This window comes from Indicator indicator, chromosome 18, assembly GCF_027791375.1.
Source record: "Indicator indicator isolate 239-I01 chromosome 18, UM_Iind_1.1, whole genome shotgun sequence".
In the NCBI taxonomy this organism is placed as follows: domain Eukaryota; kingdom Metazoa; phylum Chordata; class Aves; order Piciformes; family Indicatoridae; genus Indicator; species Indicator indicator.
In genome coordinates, this window is record NC_072027.1 from 6,941,465 (window position 1) to 6,961,346 (window position 19,882).

Below are 19,882 nucleotides of genomic sequence, written 5' to 3' on the forward strand. Positions count from 1 at the left end.
CTCCAAGCAAGGCTGGTGGGGACAAAGCCCCACCACTCCACTGCAACTCCTGTGCAGAGGAGGTGACACTGAAGCCTCCCAAACACACCCAGGTGGCTCCCACCTCACTTCCCACACCAACACCTGCCCCAACTCTGCTGCCACCACTGTTTGAGCAGAGGGGCATGCAGAGTGGCTGCAGCCTACCTGCCAAACCAAACTTGCTGCCTGAGGGACATGACACCACAGAGTGTGGCTCCTGCTGCCCGGCCAGCCTCAAAGCAAGCACCCAAAGGTGACAAACAAAGGCACCCGGCAGGCACTCTGCATTAGCAGTATTTTTAGACGCCACTCTGGAGCCGGCCTTATTATTTTCATTGCAACGTGCATAATTACCCACCATGCACCGCAATGACATCAGACGCAGCCTGCTCCCCTCCGACAGCCGGGGAGGCTGGCGCCTGCTGCTCCTCCCAGGGCTCCCGGCCTCAGGGACTGACCTGACCGCCCGAGCTCTGTCCTGTGCTTCTCCCCACGGCAGGGCCGCTCCGCTGAACAGCAGAACAGAAAGGGTTGCAGGTGGCAGGGTGACTGAGCGAGATGGTGACGTAGGAGACCGAGTTGGTGAGCACGGAGACAAGCTCTGGAGCTGCAGGCACACACGGCCAGCTGTGCTGGAGCACGGGGCCAGTGCAGAGGTTGTGGCCGAGGTGCTGGTCGACACTCATGGGATAAGTGGCTATCCCCACAGAGGGGCAGCACCCACGAGGCCACAGGCTGCCCGCGGGGCTCAGCTCCTGCCAAGGAAAGCCAGCCCTGGACGACATCCCAACTGCCCAAAAGCTGCTCTCGCACATCCTCTGCAGCCCACGCACACACCACAGGTCGGTGGCACGGCCTGTCTCACCGGTGCCCCGCCTTGCCCCGTCAACTGGGGCTTTCTTGTTTCCCACCTCTTCCCTATTTTTACAACTTCATAGAAGAGTTTCGCCTCTTCGCCTCCTACCCCCTCCCACAGTCCCTGACCTTGGCCCTGCTCACCAAGTCCGGGGCAGGCAGCAGGGCCCAGAGACACCGGCGGACGGAGCACTCCGGAGCCTTCAGCAACTCTAGAACGCGGAACTAGCCGCGGCAAGAGCCACCGACTCACGCCCGGCTGGGGACGCGGGAGCCCCGCCGGAAGAGGCCTACGGCCAGGGCAGGCTCAGCTCCAACGACGAAAGCCCGAGGAGAAGTAGGGCTCCGGCTCCGCCGTCCTCCCGGTGCTCCTGGAAGATCCTCCCCTCTTCCCGAGGGCCTCACCAAAACCCGGGGGCTTCTCCCCCCTGCGTGCGGATATCGGTGCACCGGGCCTTGCTGCCCTTTCCGGCTACCTCTCCCGAGCTTCGGTGCCCCGTGCAGCTACTCCGCAGCACACTGAGCCCTGCGCCGGGTCCCCTCCTGGTCCGACCATCAGCCCTTTCCAAGTCACCGCGCCCGGACCGGCCGCCCCCCACCGCGCACCGGGCCCCGCTCACTCCTTCGCCCGTCGCACCGGGCGTCGCTGATCCGCCCTCCTCGCATCGGGCCCTGCCTGCCGCCCTCCCTGGTGCACCGGAGCCGACCTCCTTACCCCGCCGCACCGGCTTTTCCTACCTTCTTTCCCAAGCCCTGGGCCCTGCCCGCCGCCTTTTACTGGTGCACCGGCCCGGCCCCGCGCAGCCCGGGCCCGCCGCCGCCGCGCCCCATACCTACCAGAGGCGCTCCCCCGGCGCTCGCAGCCCGCTCGGTGCCTGCCCCAGCCCTGCCCGCCACTCAGCCCGCTCGCATGGCGCGGCGGCCGGGGCCGCCGGGCTCGGTGTTCGTCCCGGTGCCGCTCCCGCTCCGGCCTCGGCCCGGCCTCAGCCCCGCCTCATGGCACCCCCGCCCTGATGGAACCGGCCGCGCAGCGCCTTCCCCCCCTTCCCTTCGCTGATGGGCGCGTCCACACACCCCCTCCCGCCGTACTGCTCCCAAGAGCGGCGCCGCGGAAAGCCGCGCGCCGGGGGTGCTGCGGCCGTAATGCTCCGAGTGGCAGCGCAGCTCAGCACGGGCCTGGGGGCACCCCCGAGACGTCCCGAGCCAGCTCTTGGGAGGTCTGGCGGCATCTTGGGTCAGCCAGGGGTAGTTCGCAGGGCACTGTCCAGAGCACTAGCCCCGGAGGGCTCCGACGGTTCATCCTGGGCCAGTCCTACGGGTCTCCAGGAATATCTCCAGCCCATAGGGCGGCTGTCGGGATGTTCTGAAGAAGCCTTCACATGCGTAGGAGGGATCCTGGAACCGCCCTGGAGGTGTTTCCCAGACCCTTTCTCTGGGCTTCCCTGAGCCGGGTGTGGGGTGACATGGGAACCTCAGAGGAGGCTGGGTGTCTGGAGGACCCCACACCTTCCCAGTTATCCAGACCCCATGGGTTTCCCAGGGAATAGGATGTAGTGGCTCAGGGCCATGAAAGACGGGGTCCCGCAGGCCTGGAGCTGTCCGTGCCCCACCATGCCACCTCCCAGCCCTCTTCTGCCTGAGCGGAGCTGCACAATCCACCCTTGTTCTCAGTGGATCTGAAGTAGGTCAGGGAGGCTGCGCTGAGCCCCCAGAGTGGGGACCTGGTAGCAGGGAAGTACAGAGGGTCCCAGGCACTTGCCATAGCACTGAGTTGGTGCCCACCTCCTGTTCTTGTGGGACCCCAGTGTCCCCAGTCCAGGGGATGCAGGTCATTTCCCCAGCCCCTCTCCAGCTTTCTGGAGTGGTTTGTGATGCCTCTGTGTTTTTACAGACTCTGCATCCCTCCTTGCAGCCACAGTCCCTGGGGTGCAGGCTGGGATGGCTGAATCCTGGGGAACAGCACCCAACATGAGGACCTAGGGTCTGGGGTGATGGAGCAATCATGGGGCTGGGTTGGGTGGATGCTGGAGAATGAGCACAAGGAATAAGGAAAACAAGAGAGGAATATGTCACCCCTTAATTGCAGTTAATAATTGATGAACATGTTTACTTCAGGAGGCAAAGGTCTCTGGTGGTGTCAGGGTGTGAAGGCACAGCAGCCTGCTCGGCAGCATCCCCAGCGACACAGCTGCAGGTAAGGGATGTCGGCCCCGGGTCCTGGCCCTCGTGGGAGCTGCAGTCCATCATGGGTGGGGAGGTGGAGGTGTCTGTCAGCTGTGGGGCTGCCACAGGCTGTGGCAGGAGGAGTGGGACGTCATGGCGGTGTCACAGATTCCCCTCGAGCTCCAAGCACTGCTTGGCATGGCCCCATTGAGCCTGAGTGATAGAGGCTCCAACTGTGCTTTGGAGAGGCTCCTGGAGTCCTCAAGCACCCCAGGTGCTAGAAATCAACTCTGTTCTCCCATGACACATCCCCAAGGAGTCTGTGCCTGGGAGTGTGAGATGGAGCCTGGTGCTTGTTCACTAGCACAGCTGAGAAGAGGGGACTGTTCCCACCAGAGCCCCTCCTGCCACAGGGACTGCTCAAAAGGAGGGACTGGGGGGATCTGGTTGAAGCAGGCATCTGTCAGCCCCAGGAACATGTTCTCTGGTGTGTGCCCACAGGCTCGCTGACAGAATGGCATGGCATTGGCTGGCACTGGTCCCCTTCCTCCTGACAGCAGGTGAGGACTTTGCTCAGTGGCTGCCACAGGTGGGCAGGAGATGTTTGAGGTACTTTCAGATCTGACATGCATTCCAAGTTCCCTGAAGGCAGTTGGGACCCCCAAAACAGCTGCCCATTTTGTTGGCACGTTGAAGACCCAACAGTAACCTCACTGCCTCAGGGCAAGGCAGAGCAGGCAGAGGAGATAGTATCCAGCATGGGTGCTGCATTGGGTGGTCTGGAGGTGGGAAGTGTGGGATAAGCACGAGTAATGTCATGGGTGGTGAGTTCCCCTGCCCCTCTGGAGACCCAGACCACAGCCAGGAGTTGGGACTGAAGCTAAGTAGGTGCTGACTGGTGGGGGGGTGCAGCTGGGCACAAGCAAAGCACAGTGCAGAGGTGGTGCTCAGGTCACCTCTTCCTTGTAGTTTCAGGCAACACAGCCCCCTTCTTCAACAAGATCTTCTTCACTGTGCCTGAGGACCTACAGCTGGGTGAGTAGGGCAAACCTTGGAGAAACCCTGAGGTGCAGGAGGAGCATGCAGGGTGGTGCCCTAGGCAGGGGCTGACTCTACCTATGTCCCCAGGTCAGCAAGCTTTCCAGCTAGAGGCTGTTGACATAGATGAGGATCCACTCACCTACAGCATCTACGGGGCAGATGCCTTCTACTTCTCTGTTGATGCTGTGACAGGCAACGTGACCCTGAGGAACTCCCTGGACCGTGAGGTGAGGGCATAGGCTGGGGCCGATGTCCTTGCCTGGCCTGGGAGTCTGGGGTGACAGGGACAGAGGGCAGAGCCCTGAGTCCTGTTTGAGAGCTGCTCACAGTATTGCATACTGTGGGTCACTCCCTGGCCCTAAAGCCTGGCTCCTGGGGGGAGACCTGTTTGGGAGGAGCATCCCTCCCAGAGGTGATGGGTGGGAGGGCATTGGGGCCCTTCCATTCAAGGGTCTAACTCTGCCTGGCCCTGATCAAGACCTGCCTTGTGTTCCCCCAGTTGCAGGCCAAGCTCACCATCACTGCTGAGGTGTACGATGGGAAAAACGACCCTGTGAGTACCAGGGCATGGTGAGGGGGATGGAATGGGGAGCAGGGTCTCTGTGGAGCCACAGACAAAGCTCAATGGAGACAGGGACTGGAGGTGGGCTCTGCCCAGGGGTGGGTGATGCTGGCTGGCTGCAGAGGCAGGGTAGGTGCAGGGCTGGAATTGCATGCAGCTCTGCTGGTCCCCATTGCCCACAGCCATCTCACAGCCTCCCTGGCACCCAACAGGTCTCAGCGAGAGTCACGATCATTGTGGACGACCGCAATGACAATGCTCCAGTCTTCCAGTACCTGCCATATGAAAAGACCATTCCTGAGGTACCTCCCTGGGACTCTCCAGCCCCTGCAGGCAGGAAGGCAGAGGCACTGTCTTGCTCCTGTGGCATGGGTGTGCCAGCAGCGTGTGCCAGGAACCGAGTGACCCCACAACTGGGTGTGTGGCAACAGTGTGCCTGGGTGTGCAGCCAGCATGGCTGACCTGGGAGTGCCCTGTACTGGTTCCTGGCGGGCACCTCAGTGCCTGTCAAAGCACTGGCTCATGGCTGGGACTCTGCCCTTGTGATGAGTTTCTGATCAGGGAGTTCCCAAGCCCAGGCCAGGGTGAGGCCAAATCAGGGTGCAGATGGGGTGTGGGCTGCATCTAACACACCCCTGGCAGCCCCAGGGTGGGGGTGCAGCCCCCTGATTCTGCTGAGTCCCAGAGAGGGTGGCATGGGGGATCCATCCTCTGCCCAGCATGAGCAAGGGTAGCAGCTTCTTCCTGCGTGGCCAACAGCACCAGAGCACCCCAGAGCAGGGCTGGCAGGGGCACACCTGAAACCACTCCCCTGCTCTCCTGAAAGATACCTCCACCACTCTTCTCTCTTCCCAGAACACAACACTAGGCAGCATCATCTACACTGTGTTTGCCAATGACAGTGACACTGGGAATGCCTCCAAAGTCAGCTACAGCATTGAGGAGGTAAGCACAGTGTGTTGTAGTGAGGCATGCCATACCAAAAACCCACCCCTGAGCCACCACCGTGGGGCAGAACAAGCTGAGGGAGCTGTCCAGGAGCAGCCCCATGGCTCTGGGGGATGAGGGATATGTGTTGGGGCAGGAGGGCTGGCTCTGCACCAGCTGGACAATGGGTTCAAAGTGCTGAAAAGCTGCCAAATGGGGACAAGTCAGGTGGTCAGAGGGCCTCACAGCCCTTGAGCCAAGCCTGGCAGAAGGATGGGACTTGAGTCCCCCATCTCTGCTGGGGCACCTCTGCTTTCTGCCTTGGTGATACAGTGATATCCCATATTCAGGTAATCCCAGACAGCACAAAGAATCTCTGGCTCTTCTACATCCTGCCCAATGGGAGTGTGGTACTCAACGGCTCACTGGACTACACCAAGAACACTTTCTACCAGCTCAGGATCCTCGCCACGGTGGGGCCTAGCCAGAACAGGGGTGCAGGGCTGCCACGTAAGGAGGCCATGGGATTAACATGTGCTCTGCTTCCCAGGATGGTGGTGGGTTGCTGCACAATGTAATGACATTCCAGAAAAGTTCAACCTTCTTGTCACTGACCATCCGTGATGTGCCCAACCTGGACCCACGGTTCCTCAATGAGCCCTACTCTGGCTCTGTGCCTGAGAACTGTGCCCTGGTAAGGAGCCCATCTGTGCCAGTGGCATGTCACTACTCCTGGTCCTCCCTGGGGTCTCGGATACCCTGTGGCACATGGGGGTGGCTGGAGAAGTCACAGGTCCTGCCCTGATGGCCGTCTTCCCACAGGGCACCACTGTGCTGACTGTCACTGCTGTGGATAGAGACACAGGGGTGAATGATGAAATCTTCTACAACATAACCAGTGAGTGATGGAGCAGGGCAGAATGGGTAGGGGGAGTGATCAGGCAGCAAGGGGCAACACAGGGACTGTTTCTGGACTCCTGAGTGCTACCAGTGTGCCCTGCTGGCAGAGAGAGGGCCAGGCCTGTGTTTCCCAGTGGCTGAAGTTGATTCATGCTGTGCTTTGGCCCTTGCCCTAGATGCCAGTGTCCCCTTTGCTATCAATGCCACAACGGGCACCATCACTGTGAGTTGGCCCCTGGACCGTGAGCAGCTGCCAAGTGAGGAGATTCTGCTGGAAGTCATAGTGAGTAGGAAGCAGCAAGGGGAACCCCATCTTCTGCTTATGCCCCAACCTTCTCCAGCCTGGTCTCTCCTCTTGCCCAGGCACGCGAGGCAAACCTGAACATCTATGGCGAGGAGGCCAATGCCAGCACGCTGGTGACGGTTGTGGTGACCGATGTCAATGACAACAAGCCCCAGTTCTACAAGTGTTCACTCTTCAGCTGCAACTTCTCCACTGATGCCCAGAACAGCTTTAGGGGAAACATCATAGAACACTCCTCCCCTAGGCTGCCTGTGTCCAACCTCAGCATCATCACCCATGACCCAGACAAGGTTGGTGCCTGTCCAGGGGGCTAGACCAGGGTTCAGGTGTCTGTCATCTACACTCTCACTCCTGTGTATCTCTCCCTGGCAGGGCATCAATAGCAGTTACAAGCTGTACCTGCAGGGTCTGGATGCCAGCGCCTTCACTGTCTCCCCCACAGAGATCATGGGCACAGGGGAGGTCCAGATCCTGGTGCAGACCGCGTCCCTTGTGGACTACGAAAAAAGCCACATCATGGTGGTGCAGGTGGGACCTGTAGGGCTGTCTCACTGTGGGGTCCCTGCTCCCTGTAGATGCTGGAGCACAGGGGAAGCAGAACCCTTCTGTAACGAGGTTCAAAACACAAAGCAGAACGTGACTTTGCTGTGTCAGCTTGTTTGGTGTGAAGGAGCTGGGCTGTAGTGGACAGCTCTCTTTCTCACATTTGGGGACCCATGTGAGACACTGTCCCTTTCTCCAACCTGCAGATCATTGCTAATGACACAGGGAACCCCAGAGACTGCTGCTCCACAGCCACTGTGACCATCGACATCATTGACAGCAACGACCACATCCCTGAGTTCCCCCAGAGCATTTACAACTTGAGTGTGATGGAGAACAGCCCTAATGGCACCATCATCTCGACAAACATCACGGTCAGGTGCTGGGCAGGGAGTGGGCACAGCTTATGTCCCCTAAGAAGGGTGATGGGTGCACCTGGCACTGCTAGTGAGCTTGCATTGAGGGTACTAGTCTCTCCATGCACATAGGAAGGAGATGGTGACAGTGGGCACACAGATTGTGAGACCATATCAAATAAGGCCCCATCAGGCCCTTATTTTTTGTGCTCACTGCCAGTGACAAGTGCCAGTGACCAGTGCAGGGGACTGAGGCAGGGTGATCAGATACTTCCTTCTCTGTTTTAGGCCTACGATCCAGACAGTGGTGTCCTGGGCGAGATCACCTATTACCTGCTCCCAGAAAGCATGTATGTAGGGACACGGACAGCCACAACTGGGATACCATCCTGGTAAGGGGACTGTAGAGCTGGGCCTTTGTGACAAGTCTGTATGTGCCATAGCCATGAAGTCTTCATGGTGAATGCCACAACTGGGGCAGTGCTGGTGCAGAACGAGAATTTGCTGAATCGGGAGACTCACTCCATCTACTATGCCAACCTCCAAGCTAGGGATGGGGGCAACCTGGTGGGCACCACAGTTCTGGAGATCACTGTGCTGGATGCCAATGACAACAGACCCTATGTCATTGGCTCCTACTTTATCTCAGTGGAAGAGGGGCAGAACATCAGCACACAGATCCAGGTATGCAGTGGTGGAGGTGGAAGGGACAAGGAGGGGCTGTTGGATAGGAGTGAGGGCTGCCCCTGAGATGCCAGACAACTCCACTTCAACCTCTGTCCTTTTTAGGCCTTTGACAATGATGAGCCTGGAAACCCTAACAGCAAACTGGGCTACAAGATCTTGCCAGGACCGTTCAGTGACAACTTCACCATCGACGCAGACACAGGCGAGATGCACAACAAGGAGCCGCTGGACCGTGAGGCCTTGGAAGATGAGAGGGGGCAGATGGTGGTGACAGTGGAAGTATATGACCATGGCACACCACCACTCAGCACCTTTGTGAACGTCACTATCACTGTGGGGGTGAGCCCTGGGCAAAAGTGTCGAGACGCTGGGGCAAGCCAGGACTTGGAGCTGTGATGGATGGACAAGGAGGGGATGTTGGATCTCTGGCCATCGCAGGGGCACATGTCCTCAGGATCTCTATTGGGACAGAGGGAAGAGTTGATTAAGGGAAGGAGGGGAGGGCTTCTGTGGCCCCTGCCTGTGGGCAGGCAGGTGTCCACACTCCTGTCCCCAGCCTGCTGTGGGGCCCATTTCCTGGAGCACTCACAGTCATGGGCTTTGTCTTTTGCAGGACGTGAATGACAACGCACCCATATTCCTTAACCAATCCTATAATTTCTCAGTCTTTGAAGACTCTCCAGGTATAAGTTGCATGACCAGGGTTATGAGACCACCATGTATCCTGGAATCAGCGCCCACTGGCCACTAAGTATCTGTCTCCACCTGCAGGGTCCCTCGTGGGTGAGGTGCAAGCCACAGATGCTGACAGAACGGAGATCAATTCCCGCATTTCCTTCCTACTTCAGAGGCGCAATGGCTCCAGCAACTTCTTGATCCGCTCATTACATCTGGAGCAAGGGCACTATGGTGGGCAGCTGTCCGTGGACCCTGACATGTCCCTGGACTATGACACTCTGCAGCAGAAGGTCTTTTTCTTGGAGGTGCTGGCAGAGAACACAGCTGCAAACAATGTGGGGGACACTGCCACGGTCCCTGTGAACGTCCACATCCTAGACATCAATGATGAATCCCCCTCCATCCTGCCTGACTCACTGAGAGACGTGAGAGTGAGCGAGAACAACACTCAGCAGGGCGTAGTCCGCACACTGCTTGCCTCTGACCCAGACACCAACCACTCGCTGGTCTTTGAGGAGCTGGCAGTTGCCTGCTTCAAGGGGGAAAACAGTGCCAAGGAGGTGTGCTGGGACTGGTTCGTGCTAGCACCCAATGGCTCAGTGCTGGTGAACAGCTTGGACATTGACTACGAGCTGTGTGACACAGTGGTGCTCACACTGCGGGCTGAAGACCTGTATACCGAGAAGGGCAACCCCTACAGCCGCAATGGTACAGCACCCACTCGCTGCTCCTTCCACTGCCACCAGCTGGAACCTGCCTCTCCCACCTCCCAGGAGGAGCTGTGGAGGGCAGGGAGGGAGCTTGATGGTTTGGCAATGGAGGGAGGATGTCCCCAGCATTTTCGGTCCCTGGTACAGGGACCTGAGCATGCTGAGAGGATGAGATCCCTAGGAGGAGGAGGGTGCTGCAGGGCTGCTCTGTTGGTGACCAGAGCTCTACTTTTGGGGTGTTTGCAGAAACCCTGAGGATACTCATCACTGATGTGAACGACAATGCACCAGTCTTCCAGCCTATCTTGGAGACCTTTGGTGAGTGGCTGGGGCTGGCATATCCTGTGGGCTCTTCTGCATCCACATATGGTCTGTCATGCTTTCTGGTGGTGGGGACCTTCCCCCAGCCAGGGCATTGCTGTGAGAGGTGCGAGGGCCAGGCTGGGCTTAATTGATGCTTCCTGTGAAGGCTGTGGGGCTAAGGGCAGTGGGAGGATGCTTGGAACTCTGCTGAGCCCCAGGGCTGTGCAGGAAAGGGGTCTGAAGCCAGCCTGGTTGCACACCTGCATGGCCACACTGTCCATGTCTGTCCCTGGCAGTGGTTGTCCCTGAAATCTCTCCTGTGGACCTGCAAGTGGCTACTGTGAAGGTGAGGAGCTGTATGCATGTGTCAGTCTGTGGAGCCGCACTCGCTTGTCCCCACTGCGGGCAGGTGGTGGCTGTTCCCATCCATGCTCCTGCCATGCTTTGTCCTTGCAGGCCACAGATGCTGACACGGGGATGAGGGGAGCCATCACCTTCTCCATTGTCAGTGTGGTGCTCATAGATGACAACGGGGTCAGCCGGCCCTTTGAGAACCTCTTCAAAGTGGTGACGATAGCTGAGAAGGACAGCTACATCGGGAGCATCCAGTGAGGCCATGGGGCTGGGCCACAACAGGGAGGTTGTTCCTGCCTACCACAAGACACAGGCAGACAGGGCCAGCACAGGCTGGCAAGGGGACAAATCCATCCTAGGGTCCTGCCATGGCCATGGTGGAAGGGTGGAGCTCGGGGGTGGTGGTGTCTTTGGGGCTGTCCCATGGGATCGCTGATGTCTCTGTCCTTTCAGGGTGGCCAGCAACCTCGATGGCTCACTGAAGGGGCAGTACCAGGTGACAGTGGAGGCTCAGGATGGTGAAGCACCAGTGCACACAGCACAGACTGCGCTGAACGTGAGTGTCACCCCTGTCCAGGGACACCCTGCACTCTGTCCAGTCCCGCTCAGCCCTGCTCTCTCCATGCAGATCTTTACAGTAGATCAGAGCTACCGTGTTCGCCTCCAGTTTGTCACAACAGTGGATGAAGTCCAGAGTAACTCTGAAAAGATCAAACGGTAAGGGGTGCCAGGCTTCAGGGGGATGGAGTCAGGGGCTGCAGGGTCTCCATCCCCTTCCCACAGCCACAAGTGGAGCAGCAGGATGTCTGGCCCAGCCTCCTTTCATCCCTTCTATTCCTAGGGCCCTGACCAGCGCCACCAAGGCAGGGGTCTACGTGGTAGCCATCCAGACCGTGGAGAACACTCGTGCCTCAGGGTGAGTGGGAAGGGGATGTGGCAGTAGCATTGGAGGTGGTCACCTGGGGCAGTGCGCTGTGCCCTGTGCCACACTCACCCCATCTCTTTGATCCCATAGGGTGGAACCCAAGTCAGTGATGGAGGCCTACTTCGTGTATAGCAATGGCACCGCCCTGGACGTCAACCAGCTGAGCATGTGCGTGTTGGGGCAGGGGCTACACGAGGGCACTGCCATGCACCCACACCAGCCCAGCCCCTCATGCCTCTGCTTTCCTTGGCAGGCTCATTCAGTCCAACCCGCTGATCCTCGCTGAGCTGGTGAACTTGGGCCTGGCTGTCATCGTGAGTGGGGCTGGGCAAAGGGCACAGAGGGCAGGAGACCTGTGTGGGGCTGAGGGAAGGGGGGAAGTGGTGTTGGTCAGGGCTGTGCCCTCACTCCTGCTCTGTGCTAGGGCCCAGGGCAGGTGACAAAGCCCAGCAGGGAGACAGAACTGATCAGCATCATCGCAGGGCTGGCAGCATTCCTGCTCATCTTCATCTTCATCATGACCCTGGTCTTGGTTCTTACCACCAGGAGGTATAACAATACCCATACCCCACCCTGCCTCCCAAAACCACCCCGATCTTCACCAGCACTCCCAGACTCATCCCTACCCTCCATCTTGGTCCTGCCCACCCTGTCCCACAACCCAGCTCCCTCCTGCCCCTCTCACCTATGCTGTTCCTGGGCTTTGCAGCTACAAGAGGAAGCTGAGTGCAATGAAGGCTCTGAAGGTGGCCACAATGTTCAGCCCTGCCATGGCACAGCAAGGAGCTGGCATCCCTGGGACCAACCAGTACAATGCAGAGGGGTGAGTGAGAGGCTCCCTGTGCAGGAGGGGAATCCAGGCATATACCTGCAGCCAAGGGCTGCAGGTTTTGCTGTCACACCCCTCCTGCCTGGGGAATGTGGCCACCCTGGGCTGACCCTGCAGCCCTATAGGATGGTCACTCACCTGCCACCCATCCCTGGCCAGAGCCAACCCCATGCTGAACCTCTCACTTGATCCCTCCCACGACCTGGGCTTCCACGAGGACTCCAGCTCTGTGGCCAGGTGAGCTCTTCTGGCAGGTTCCAAAGGCCACGAGGCTGACACCTTGTGTCCCCACTCTGCCAGTGACTGGGCTCTTTTACCCACCCTTCCCCCACCTCCACAGCATGAATTCCCTGGATGAAAACACAGTAAACACAGCTGGGGACAATAATGTTGAGGCCAAGGTGAGTGTGTAAAGCCCAGCAGGGACTCCTGCCACTGCACCCTGCATTACCTCTCATCTAGTGTGGCCCTAGACCCTTTATGTCCCTTTCTCTCCACCTCCTTGATGCCCCCCAGCTCCCAGGTAGGATGGAAGTGTCCTATCCCCTATTTCTGTCCCCATCCCCTCTGACTATGCTCTCCTCTTGCAGAAGGGCAAAGCACAGTTGATGGATGCCACCAATGAGGAGGTGCTGGTGGCTGCCCTGAACCTGAAGGAACCCACCAAAACTGCATACATCAACACCACCTTCACCACCACAGACCTGTGAGCAGGTGTGCAGGGTGCAGCAGGGCTGGAGCAGGACTCAAGCAGCTGCTTTGGTGATACTGTGTTCAAAGTCTGGCAATAAATCTGTCCCACAGGGGTCATCGTGTCTTGTGGCCAGCTTGGGGTCACCCCTGGCATGAGGTGTTTTCAGGACAGGCTGGTACTGGAAGGGGAGATGAGTGCCACCATGTGGCTTGGCCTGGTTTCTTGTCCCCAGGACCCCTCCCTGGGCTACCCCACTGTCCCCTGGCCCTACTCAGCCCTGGGGGAGGGAGGTGGAGGTAGCCTCACGCAGAGGTTTGTGCAAGGTTTTATTACCCAACATCCACGTTGACAGGTTGGTTCTCCCTCCCCCTTTCTCCCCCCACCCTCAAAATAAGAAACTAAGACGGAAAAAAAGGAAGTAGGTGATGAAGCCACAGTGCTGGTGTGCCGCAGCTTGGGTCTGAAGGCAGGGGACAGCCTGGGGCAGGGTAGCAAGGGGATGCCCCAGGGCTCCTAGTCGTTGTCAAGTGGCTGTGGCACCACTCTTGCAGCCCAAGGCACTGAGCAGAGGTGGCTCCCAGTGAGTGCCAGGGCACAGTGCACTGGTCATGGCCCTGGCTGACAGCTGGCACTTTAGCAAGCCCTTTGCAGCCCCTCTCCAGTGTAACAGACAGCCTCACAGGGGCAAAACAAGACCAGGACATACAACAGGGGCGTAAAGAGGGGACAATGACTGCACTAATGCCCCTGGCACCTTAAGCCCTCCTGCCCATATATGGCACAGCTTCCCAGTTTGCAGCCTCCTGCCCGTCCAGTACTGGGCATAGGCTTGAGCCCACCCCAGCTGCAAGGCTGTTCTCCTGCATGGGACCAGGACCCACACCTCAGTGGGACACCATGGTGCTGCCAGCCCCAGGGAAGCTCCCCCAGCCATGGGGATGCTCAGCCCCCTGTGCACTGTACACTCCACTCCCGATGCTCTCCAGCCCCGCAGGGCACAGGCAACATAGGAAAAGTGTTTGAACCTCTAGAAGGTCATGGCCCTGCAGGCCATAGGGGAGAAGGTGGCTTCAGGTAGGACACACACAGCAGAAAGTGTCTCTTAAAAAGCTCCAAAAATGCAAACACAGTCAATAAAAGCCCCCCTTCCCCCAGCCCTGTAAAATGCCAACTGTAAAAAGTGGCAGCACTCTGCAGCCATCGCATCCCCGGCTGCTGTCAGAGGAGAGCAGCCAGTGAGGTCAAAGGACACGAGTCCATGAGCCCAGCAGCATGGTAGGCTTCATCCCCACTGCTGGCCATGGTGAGGATGTGCTGTGGGCTCCGATGACTGCTCCCAGTGAGATCCTTGGGCAGGACAAGTTGGGGAGTAAGCAGACAGACTCTCCCAAGAGCCTCCAGCTATGACTGGCTCCCCACCACAGGCATGGCTGGCCTCAGTCTCTCCCATTTGAGATCTGTCCCAGTGCCCCATGTGGCCACATCCTCCCAGCTCCAGGGCACACCCAGCACTCCAGGGCAGAGAGGACAGGGCTGTGGTGGGCTGGGCTGAACGTCCCAGCCCTGGAGAGTCACATGGACTCATGCACATACAGCCATGGTCAGATCGAAGTGTGGCCAAACCCTGGGCAGGCAAAGTGGTGGCAGAGTGATGCACCAGCATCTTTCCATCACAGTAGGAACACTGCTGCCTGGGGTCCGAGTGAGGCCAGAGCTTGAGGGAGACAGCAGCAACCTGCCCCTGCGCACCCTGAGCCCACTCCAGACTTGTGTCACAGGCTGCCCAGGAGCAGCTGTCTCCATGCATCCATGTGCTGAAAGAAAGCCACCAATCACAGAGACGGCACCAGCCTCATGTCCCTTGGCAAATCCTTGGGGCTAGCCTAGCAGGAAGACCCTGGGTTGGCAGGAGGGCCCCCAGCAAAGGAGATGCCTTGCCCCAGCATGCAGAGCTCCACCACTTCCAGCTTTGGCCCCAGGAGCCCTGTACACTGGCAGCAGGCATCTCAGGACACCAGGGCAGGGAATCCTCCCCTTCTTCCCCCACAGAATCCCCACCGCAGCAGCATGGGCAGCACTTCACTCCATGGCGGGGCCGGCACGGGAGCAGCACCGGGGCCGACGAACATTTTGCAGCAGAGCCCGAAAGACACTGGGCTGCCTCTTGGCCTCGCCTTTGTTGGGGGCTCCTTTGACAGAGCTGGTACGGGTGCTCTGGGGGCTCACCACCACCTGCCGCCCATGCTCCTCGATCTGCTTCTCCAGGTGTTTCTGGATGGCCATGCCCAGCACCTCCACCTCCATGGAAGCCCCATAGACCTCCCACGTCATCCCCTTCTCATCCCAGCTCACCTCCCGGATGGGCTCTGGAGTCTCCTCCACCACTGTACCCTTCACGTGCACCTTGGGGTACGAGGCCTGCGGGGACTTGGCTACTGGTGTCATGGGTCCAGTGGCCACCGTGCGGGTCTCTATGGGCATGGATACTTGCATCTCTGCATCCTTCTTGGAGGGCTCAGGGCGTGGAGGGGCAGCTGAGCTCAACTCTCTCTTGGGGAAGGTGAAGGCAGCAGCTCCACCTGGAGGGCTCATGGGGCTCAAGGCGACTGACACCAGAGATGCTCGGCTGTCCACTTGTGTTCCCATGTCCTGCGTCCCAGCATCCTGTGGTGGGGTCACTTCGAAGGAGTAGGACTCACAGAGCAGCTTGGCTGTTCGGGGCTGCTGGTTGCTCCCAGCATCCACTCCGTGGTGTGTGCTCCCTTCAGCTCTTCCCTGGCCCAGGCCAGCAGGACTCAGCCCTGCCTTGCTATGGCCTTGGCTCCCTGCAGTGCCAGCACCAAGGGGGTCCACTGTGCTCCCCTGGGGGAGCTTGGGAGCCTCACCACCCCTTGGCAGGGGCACAGAGTCCAGGGATGTCCCTGTGCCACCCTGGGGCTGCTCCAGGCTTGGAAGCCCAGCTGCTCCAGTGCTCACAGCAGGCTCCATGAACACCACATGTTTGGCAGCAGCTGCTGTGCTACCCATATCCTTGCTGGGGGCCTTGAGGCAGGACTCAGGTAGGGAGGGCATAGGGGCTGTGTTCTCCTTCTGGGTGCTGGGGACATCCATCCCCAGGGGACCACAGACACTGGTAGTGCTACTTAGTCCCCCACAGCTCCCTGTTGCTGCCTCAGTGCTTGGCTCCACACTGGCATCTGGGAGAGCTGTGCTGGTCGCTGGTCTGGTTGGTGACATGTTCTTGTCCACTGCTGGGCCAGCCATTGTGCCCTGGGCCTGCATCTCAGCCACGCAGCAGGTCCTCATGGCACAGCCCCCTGCAGCACAGCCAGAGCCGGGCAGGCACTCGCCTGCCAATGGGCAGCCAGGGGAGCTGGTGCCAGGCTCGCAGACATCCTCGGCCCCAGCCTGGCAGCTCAATAGCTGCAGCCCCTCAGGCTCCTTAGCACTGCCCATGTCTAGGGAAGGCTTCTCCCATGCTAGTCCCACACAGGTCTGCAAGAGAGAGGATGTGGTAGTGAGAGAGGAGCAGCACGTGGACCCCCAGTTCCCCTTGGTTACCTATTGTTTTCCTCCATGCCACCTGTGACAACAGGTTAGGCGGCCACCCAGAGCAACCACCAGACCTGGAACAGCCTGTATGGTGGCACCCAGTGCCCAGCCATATGGAAAAGGATGAACAGTGTCAGCTGCTTACCGTGAAAACCAGTCTTCCCCCAGCACGGCTGCACCAGGAGAGAGATCCAAGGGCTGCTGCAGCTGCTGAAGCAGGGGGATGTGGCGCAGGCACACCTGTGAAGAGAGCAGAAGATGAAGCATGCACCAGGGTACCAGGCTAGGATCCTGGGGGATCTTGGCATCCCCACACGCCAGTGGAGAGCTGTGCACAGGGTGAGGTGAGAGTGAGCCGGGCCTGGGGGCCGAGTGGGACTGCAGGGCTCAGCAGAGGCATGGAGGTGCCTAAGGTCTTCCATCCACTCCGTCGTCGGAGCAGCATCCTTGGAGCTGTGACTGATGCACGTCCCCCTGCTATGGCCGAGCTCAGTGCCCATGCCCGCTGTCAGAGTGCACCGAGTTAGCTGCCCAGCACCACGGTGGATATGGGCTGGGGTCACCCAGGCAGCCCCAAGCCTTCCCTACAGCCCCATGAGGTTGCCCGGTAGCAGAAGCACGGTAGGAATCCTAGTACTCTCTGAGACCCTCTAGTGCCCTCCCTGCCCCGGTTCGGTCTTCCCACGCAGCACCCCGTTCCCGAAAGGGTTCAGTGCCCCGCACCCCGACCTGCCCTGACAGCACCCGACATTCCCGGGGGGCTGTGGGTATCTGGCCCGGCACTGGGGGTGCTGCCCCTGTACTGCTGCTCTGTGGAGGAGCTGCGAGCCCCGGCACACACACGGACACACGTGTGCACACGCTCAGGCACGGACACGCGTGTGCACACACACAGACGCACACACGCCAACACATGGCTCCGGGCACACCCGTACGCGCGGACACGCGTGTGCGCGCCCCGGCCCCCAGTTTACCGGCCGTGCTCCGGACAAAGCCACCCCCGCGGTAGCTCCAGCCGTGGGGAGGCCGAGGCCGACCCCAACCCTGAGACCCCACCACCGCCCCCTCGCCCTGGGAGTGCCGATTCGGGGCGGGGTGCGGCAGCTCTCGACCGGGCCCGGCCACGTGCACCCCGCGGCCGCCGTTACCTGCGGCGGTGAATCCTCCCGCCCGCTCCCGTCCCGAACCGTCCTGTCCTGTCCCGCTCGGCTCCGCTCGGCTCAGCTCCAGCGCGGCGCCGGCAGCGACGAGCATGCGTGGGGTGGCGGCGGCGGGGGCGGTACCGCGCCCCGGGCCACTCCACCCGGCTGCCGCCCGCCCCGGCACCCCCGGTCAGCGGTGGGGAAGAAAGGGCGGGCCGGCTGCCGCGGGGGGAGTTCTGGCACATGCACACACCTCCCCCCCGGTCTCATCTCTTGTCATCCCATCGGCCCGCCCTGGGAGTCCCCCACAGCCCCCTGGCAACCCCATCATCACCACCCTGTGTTCCCATGGGATGCTCCGCAGCGCACTGGGTCACAGCAGGGTACATGGCTGGTACTGGCCACCTCAGGAGGGGCTCCCCAACCCTTAGTTTCAGTCCCTTGGGTGGAGATGACAGCGACATAGAGCCCGGTCCCTCTCCTACCTGATGATGGAGACGGCCACTTCCCTCCCGGGCATCACCGGGGAGGACGGCTGCACCCCAACCGGCGTGAGGGACGGGGATACTGTGCCACTGCAGCGGGGACGGAGTTGGGTTCCCACGTACCCTTCGCCCAAGAGTTGGGGGGGACAGGGAGGGGAGACCGTCCCCGTCTCCCTCCCAGCAGCGCTTTCCTCTGCTCCCGGGCTCAGGCTTTGTCTAACTCCTTCCCACGCACTCCCGCTTGCGCTGCGGGGGGGAAGGCGGCCTGCTCGCCTTGCCTGCATCCCTGTATCCTGCCACCAAATCCCTCCTGCTTTTCCCCAAAAGCGTCCCAGCTGCACTTCATCAACTCTGTGGGGTCAGGATGCCCTCCCAACCCCCAAGGATGTCAGTACTGAGGAAGAATCTATACATCTGTAGGGTTAGTGAGAGGGTGGTGTGTGCACTAACATTAACCCCAAGACGGGGGAACCTTGGGCTTCTTGGAGTTAACATTAATGCGCTCTCCCTGGTGTCCCCCAGCCCTATAGATCTATAGGGTGAGGCTGGCAGGGTAGGAGCTGGCACACCTGGTTGCTTGGAGACAAGGGAGGTTGGAAATGCTTCTTCCAGTAAACAGCCAGGCTTGGAACAAAACCCTGAAGGCTAAAAACAGGGATGCAGGACATGGAAGTAAAATAAAAATCATTGCTTTACCCTCCCACAGGGCAGAGAGGGGCACCTTCATGTCACCACTGTGCACCCCAATGGGTAGATGGTGTCTGGGTGCATTGCTGCCCCCATCAGTGTGTGTCTCCATCAAGATGTTTATTTCCATCCATGGAACCCATGTGCTGGTCCCACTTCCACAACATTGACTGGGCCCAGTTGCTTGACTGTAGTGGGGGAAAGTGCAGTGCGGGACATAGGTGGGTGTCGGCATTCCACACTGCCTCCTGTGGGGTCAGACCCAAGCCTGGGCACAGATCCTGGGGTAGACAAGAGACATCAATGAGAAGGATCAAGTCCTGGCGGAGAAGGGGACCAAAATGTCCCCTGTCCAATGGACAGGACTTCGCTAGAGGGTGGGTGGCTGTAAGGTCTCATCCTGCTTCTACCTTCCCCTCTCATCTCTCCTAGCAGCTGCTCTTCTCCCTGTCCACATAATCATCTTGGCACCCAGCATGTCCCTATCTCTGCTGGGGCTGGTCAGGGGGATCACAGGGAGCATCCTCCCCTCTCTGCATGTAGCCTTCATCCCAGGCTGGCTGCCTCCTCCTCTCCTCGCCTGAGTACCTCAAGGCTGGCAGGAGAACAATAGCAAGGAGGATGAGTAAGATGGTCCCCATTGCCTTGGCAACGCACTCCCGCGCTGCTGCCGGTGCGCAAGGAGTCAGGCAGCTGCCTGAAAAGCTCATTCTTCCTCAGCGGAGGGGGCTGCCGGCACAGGTAACATGGCAGCCCCCTCCCTTGGCGCCACGGCCCACCTCCCACGCTGGCACGGGCAATGCCACGTGAACATGCTGGGCTCCCCCACAGCCACCAGCATACGCACACACCAGTACAGGCAGGCACACGCACCCAACACATGGTTCAGGCCGAGGCTGTGCTCAGTACCGCCTGTTTTGTCACTGCCTGCTGCCAGGGAGCAGTGAAGCACACCCAGAAGGGTCTGGGTAGGGAATGTGCCCACTTCATGGCTGTCCGGCAGCAAGGCAATGGGTTTCCCACAGCTGCTCACAGCCATGCTGCCTCACGCAGAGATGCCCACATTATCTCCAGCCAGGGAGGCCAGGCTCCACAGCTGATGGGGTGCTGGCAAAATGGGAGCAACAGGGGATGCCTGGGAGCACCAGGCTTCCATCACCAACT

General features: G+C 59.8%; 1 protein-coding gene across 1 annotated transcript; it reads left to right on the forward strand.

The window, feature by feature from the left end:
* Positions 1 to 3,553: 3,553 nt before the first annotated feature.
* CDHR2 (cadherin related family member 2) lies at positions 3,554 to 12,868 on the forward strand. Its single transcript, XM_054389252.1, has 31 exons — positions 3,554 to 3,599; positions 4,009 to 4,074; positions 4,168 to 4,307; positions 4,580 to 4,633; positions 4,855 to 4,944; positions 5,498 to 5,587; positions 5,920 to 6,042; positions 6,120 to 6,263; positions 6,392 to 6,467; positions 6,646 to 6,752; positions 6,833 to 7,063; positions 7,146 to 7,301; positions 7,523 to 7,690; positions 7,961 to 8,022; positions 8,116 to 8,356; positions 8,462 to 8,698; positions 8,973 to 9,042; positions 9,131 to 9,745; positions 9,994 to 10,065; positions 10,347 to 10,396; positions 10,507 to 10,658; positions 10,858 to 10,960; positions 11,033 to 11,121; positions 11,246 to 11,320; positions 11,420 to 11,497; positions 11,583 to 11,643; positions 11,754 to 11,878; positions 12,039 to 12,152; positions 12,318 to 12,395; positions 12,499 to 12,559; positions 12,749 to 12,868. The coding sequence occupies exons 1-31, from the start codon at positions 3,554 to 3,556 to the stop codon at positions 12,866 to 12,868; spliced, it is 3,894 nt and encodes a 1,297-aa protein (XP_054245227.1).
* Positions 12,869 to 19,882: the final 7,014 nt, after the last annotated feature.

Bases quoted from the DNA above. Each gene is read 5' to 3' on its own strand.
- CDHR2 (XM_054389252.1), top strand. From the start codon at position 3,554: ATGGCATGGCATTGGCTGGCACTGGTCCCCTTCCTCCTGACAGCAG. The intron at 6,264-6,391 runs GTAAGGAGCCCA...GTCTTCCCACAG, and splicing joins TGCCTGAGAACTGTGCCCTG to GGCACCACTGTGCTGACTGT. The intron at 10,066-10,346 runs GTGAGTGGCTGG...TGTCCCTGGCAG, and splicing joins GCCTATCTTGGAGACCTTTG to TGGTTGTCCCTGAAATCTCT.